At 35.4% G+C, this 5,345-nt stretch overlaps 1 protein-coding gene across 1 annotated transcript in view; it reads right to left on the reverse strand.

Moving 5' to 3' along the window:
• LOC111994258 (aldehyde oxidase 4) overlaps positions 1 to 4,990 on the reverse strand; it is a 12,685-nt gene extending 7,695 nt beyond the window's left edge. The window contains 5 exon segments of the mRNA XM_065760591.1: positions 1,635 to 1,672; positions 1,675 to 1,852; positions 2,089 to 2,298; positions 2,473 to 2,732; positions 3,294 to 4,990. Coding sequence (XP_065616663.1) covers positions 1,635 to 1,672; positions 1,675 to 1,852; positions 2,089 to 2,298; positions 2,473 to 2,732; positions 3,294 to 4,767 — 2,160 coding nt within the window. The 5' untranslated portion in view covers positions 4,768 to 4,990.
• Positions 4,991 to 5,345: the final 355 nt, after the last annotated feature.

The following is a 5,345-nucleotide window of genomic DNA, read 5'->3' on the forward strand; positions in this document are numbered from 1 at the left end:
AGAGGGTGGATGGACCCCCTTAGTATAAACATTGCTTCACCCCTAAAATGGACGCAACAATAAAATTGAAGAATAGAAAAATAAAGAAAGATAACCTAGTAGTTGGCATCAATCAAGAGAGAACAAACCTATAAGTCATTTACAGTGATTCAATCATTCTTAACTATAGAAAGTTGAGGTTCATTTTACAGCGGTTACAAATGTTAATTTTAGACCAGAACTGTAGACAGGGTATCTGATATATGACAAAAGCTCTGGTACTAATTAATTTAGCAAAGGGAAGATTCTAGGAGGTAGGCAATTAGGATTGTTTGGGTTAGGCATTTGTGCTGGAAATGATGTAATATATATATATATATATTTGAGGTAGAGTTTCATATATGCTAAGCAATAGATTTGATTTGAAGGTCAAACAGACAAAACTCAAGTTCAACTGCATTTTGATATTTTGGGATTCTTAGGGAGCTATTTGAAGGACATGATGTTTTTGGATTTTAAGACTTTGATTTTTAGAGAAAGATGGAAACACAATTCAGGTATGGGTTTGCTGGAATCAATTTAAATCACTGAAAAATTAAAGGGAAAAAATTACACCTAGGGTTTCGTCAAAAACACACTTAAGACAAAAATTGCATCACACAAAACTCCAAAGCATAATGCTGAAAAGTTCAATAACTTGTTCCCCATTGAATTGAAAGCATTACATCATTTTTATAGAAAAGTAAACCTAACTGTAATAGCAGTTGGACGTACCAAATTCAAACTAAATAACTAATAAAACTCGCAATATAAACCAAAAATAACCTAATAAAACCCAAAAAGCAAGACCTAACACCCAAAACTACAGCCCATGACAGGAAGCTCAACATCAAAGTTGTCAATTCCTTTGCAGAGACCATTTCGGTTTATTTATATATATATATAACTACTCTCTTGTGTTGATTGTTTTGCTAGCTCCTCTTTGGACCGGCATTAGAAAAGAATCAGGTAAGTAAGAAATAACTCTCCTGCTATCTATCACCACTTCCTAGTTCCTACTAACAATACCAGATTAAACCAGTTCAATAACAATTTCAGACTGCAAGAAAGCAAGGTATGAGAACATTTTCTAGAAAAAAAGAGAGGCTAAGATCCAATATATTTTGCATGAAAGGGTATGGGAGAATTATGAGTAAATGACAAAAGACATATTCTTAATAATTAAAAATAAAAAAACATATCATAAGTGAGTATAGTAAATGAAAAAATAACACATTCTCAATGAAAATAATAATAAAATTCCATATGTGAGTAAAATAAAGGAAATAAAAAGGACTTTAGTAAACAAATAATGAATTTTTTACATACCAGCCAAAACCACAATACTGGTCAAAATTTAGTAGAATGGACTGAAATGGGCGGAATTGGCTGAAATGAATTGGAATTCAGAACTAGATAGAATGGAGGGGTGATTAGTACCGGTTCACTAACTGGAATGGAATATTCCGGCTGTTCCGGGTGGAATAGATCGGAATTGATAACATTGCTCAACATATTACAAAACTAGCTTCTCATTGCCTACATCAATGTCAATAGTGAAAATAAATTTTGTAAAAAAAAGTTAAAATAAGGAGATTTTTATACAAGATACTCACAGGCATGGCTTTGATGGACTTTCCACCAAATGCTCCCCAACCCTTCTCGTAATTACGCGGACATTATGTTCAGGAACACCGAGACATCTTGCAATCACAGCATGTGTCCACTCAGGGACCTGACTTGAACTATAAACCACCATGCAGTTGTCTTCATCTGGTATAGCAAGGGCAGCTTGCGACTCCATATAGAAATAGTATTGTGACCCAAGTTTAACCTGAATGTCACAATTCCAAAAAAGAAAAAATTTGAGAACAATCATGCATTCTATTAGTGGACGACTAAAAAGATATAACCATTTCAACAATCCTGATTAATCTTTCTTTTTGATTGCCATATTTACATTTGAAATGAAGAAAAATTGAATATCCATACATAAGCCTTTTTTTTTTGGGGGGGGGTTGTTTGGGAAAGGAAAGGAAAGAAAAAGAATGGCATGTATATGACAAGTACCTCAGCAGAAAGAATTTTATGATCAGCTTCAGCCATTCCTTTCGATATATCACCAACTTCTTTTGGGTAAAACATAGGAGGAACCTCAAAAAGGCTAGATCTCTTAACAGCCTCTTCTACAGAGAGAATTGGAGGTTCTAAATTTTCCAAGTCATAATCAACCACAGCAAACTTTATAGCTTTATCTGCATGTTTCTGTGTATCTGCAACCTACAAAGTCAGTTTAATGAGTATATCATGCAGAAACTCCAAAAAGGAATTAATTTTTTAATACGAACAAGGAATTAAATGAATTTGTGTATTATCTCATAGGGTATACATTTGTAATCAATGGAAATGAAGGTCATATATTTCTAGAGAAGAATAATGGAATCATCGAATTACCACAAATGCAAGACGCTGACCGGCACACTGAGTAAGCTCCTCAGCAAATAAAGGTTCAGCACCAAAAATGCTTTTTGATCCTATATTTTCTCCACCTTTCGGGATGTCTTTAAAAGTAATAATTGAAGCCACTCCATCTGGAAGTGGTTTAGGCTGGAATTGTATACCTTTTACCCATGCCAAAGGCTTTGTGCTATAAATGAATGTTCCGTGTAGGCAATTTTCTGGTGAAGGAATGTCATCCACATAGAAAGCCTCACCTACTTGACCAGCATGAGTTAGTTATCTAATTCTTCAAGGAGCTTCCAGCAATAATTGAAGATATATAACAAAGAGTAACAGAAAAGGAAATAATTGTGTTAATCTGATATCACTAATCATCAGCAGAAACAATAGAAAAATATATCAACTCACATAAGACTACTGTTGTCTAGGCTGGGTAATAATAATCAATCATAATGAAGCTGACAACCTATGTAACAGCAGTTGCATAGTTACTGTTGGTTCCGAGGAGGAATTTGCGTGCTTGCAGTAATTTCCCAGAGAGAAAGAGAAGGAGATATGATTAACACTAGTTATACATAAGCACAAAAATGGGGAAAAGGTAAATTTAGGAACGTTGTGATTCAAAAATTCAAATTGTTCAATTCATTTAAGCCTTTAAGGTGGCAGGTCAAGTTTCAAACAAGAAACATGAGGCCACCAAACAGCAGAAGGATGCTGGTAATGATTGTATTGAATATAATATAAAAATAAAAATGAACCCAAATAAAAACAAAACCATTTTCACTATGCACATATCCATGTGCAGTATTACGAACCAGAAGCTTGGATGGCAGCTCCAGATTTTGAAATTGGCTCACCAACTGGATGATACTCTTCACTTAATTCAATCACCTGCTTACCGGATGATAGCAAACTTGGGAGGTTATCATGAGCTAGCTGAACATGATTCTGGTTTATTTTGTAAGCATTAACATTCTTGATATATCCTTCTAACAAAACATTAGAAATTTTACCACCATTGTCAATTAAGGGGCTAAAGAAATCAAAAAGATAACCTATGGCCAAGCTTGACCTATAGGCAGGAGAGGAAGTGCCATCTTCAGGTACCACAATGGCTTTAACTAATTTGGTAGCTTCATATAGAACATCTAAACTTAAAATTTTTCCAGCTAAAAATTCCTCCACCTGTCTTGCTCTAATTGCATGTTTAGTCCCATAAGCACCAAAAGCTAGCTGACAGTTATTTACTATGATTCCATCAGAAGTTTTACATGGAGAAACTTCAGCCAAGAATGCAGCATTTAAATAGGGCAATGCATTTCCAAGAGGTCGTGGTGCAGCTCGATAGGTTTCAAAGAGCAACATAGTGTCAGTTTCAGATGAAATATTTTTTATTGATTCCCAGGATGGGATTTTAACATTAAGAAGTAAAGTTTTGGAACTCAAAGGAGGCCTTTCTAGAAACTCCTCCAACATAATCCTTTCACATGTAGGACCGGTCATTATATATACCATTGAACCCACAGCAACAAGAATCGTAGCAATATCAGAAGGAAAATTCTTCCTTTGTGCCATCATCAAGTTTCCCCCTATACTAGCTGTATTCCGGATGAAGCCTGAAGCAATTTTCTCCATATGGTTGGCAATTTTTTTGAACACCATCTCACTCTTTGGGTGAAATTCACTTTTGTTTTCTTCCTTTAAAGCTTCAATAGCTTTAGAGATTGTGATGATCGCTCCAATCTCAATCCCTTTTGGATCTCTTCGAATCGATGAGAGCTCAGGAATATACCGTAGATCAATATATCTGTCATAGCATTCTAGTTCCTTGTAATAACCCATTCCAGTGTTGCCAGCAACTAATTTAATCAAGCTCCCATCATCGGTCTCATTAGATTCCAAGAAGCTTTGGAGTTCCTTGACACTAACAGGATTGTACCAATAAATTCCTTTAGAATCCAAAAGCGTGGAAGACCTGATTTCCTTCTTCAGGAACTCAGGAAATGTACAAATCTCTTTGTTACGGTTATAGAAAGGTAATCTACTCATCTTTACTTCCTTACTCTCTCCCTTTCTCCAAAAAGAGTTGAGCCCCAAATCCTCCACATCAACATCAACCGCAAAACTCTTGCAGGCATCGGCTATTGATCTATATCCAGTACAACGACAAAGGTTTCCTGAAATAGCCTTTTCAGCTTCAGAAACTGTCAGCTTGGAGAATCCAGGAGAGGGCTCTGATTGATTGGCCTTTTCAGCATTGACCAGAGCTGCAAAGAGTGAAACACACATTCCAGGAGTACAAAACCCACATTGAGAAGCATGGAAACCAGCGAACCTTTGATGAATTGGGTGGAACCCATCTTTGCTATTTCCAAGGCCTTCAGTTGTTGTAATAGAATATCCATTTATGCTGCAAAGTAGAGTAAGACATGAACTTGCAGTAAAATCCTCAACCTGATCAAGCACAGGATCGTACTTTGACAGTAAAACAACACAAGCACCACAACCACCTGCAACAATGAATTATAGACCATTTCAAGAAATCATTTCAATGATAATTAGAAATTATTCATATCTTAGGTAAACCTAATTTCAATCAAATTAAGATGATTAAAAAGCTGCCACAATTCACAATTCAGAATCATCAGCATAAAAGAAAGACTCTTGCTCGTTGATTAAAAATATGAGAGCGCCATTTTGGATTACAGGTTTAAGGTGCTTGACTTTGTAGTAAAGAAAAAAACAAGGCTAAAATGCAAAACCCATCCTCTAAGTTTCTACAGAATTCATTTTAGTCTTCTAACTTTGCTTTCATTTATTTCAGTCCTTTAACTTTCAAGTTTATTCAATTAAGGCTTTTTCATCAA

This window comes from Quercus suber, unplaced genomic scaffold (genome assembly GCF_002906115.3).
Source record: "Quercus suber isolate HL8 unplaced genomic scaffold, Cork oak 2.0 scaffold_373, whole genome shotgun sequence".
Taxonomy (NCBI): Eukaryota; Viridiplantae; Streptophyta; class Magnoliopsida; order Fagales; family Fagaceae; genus Quercus; species Quercus suber.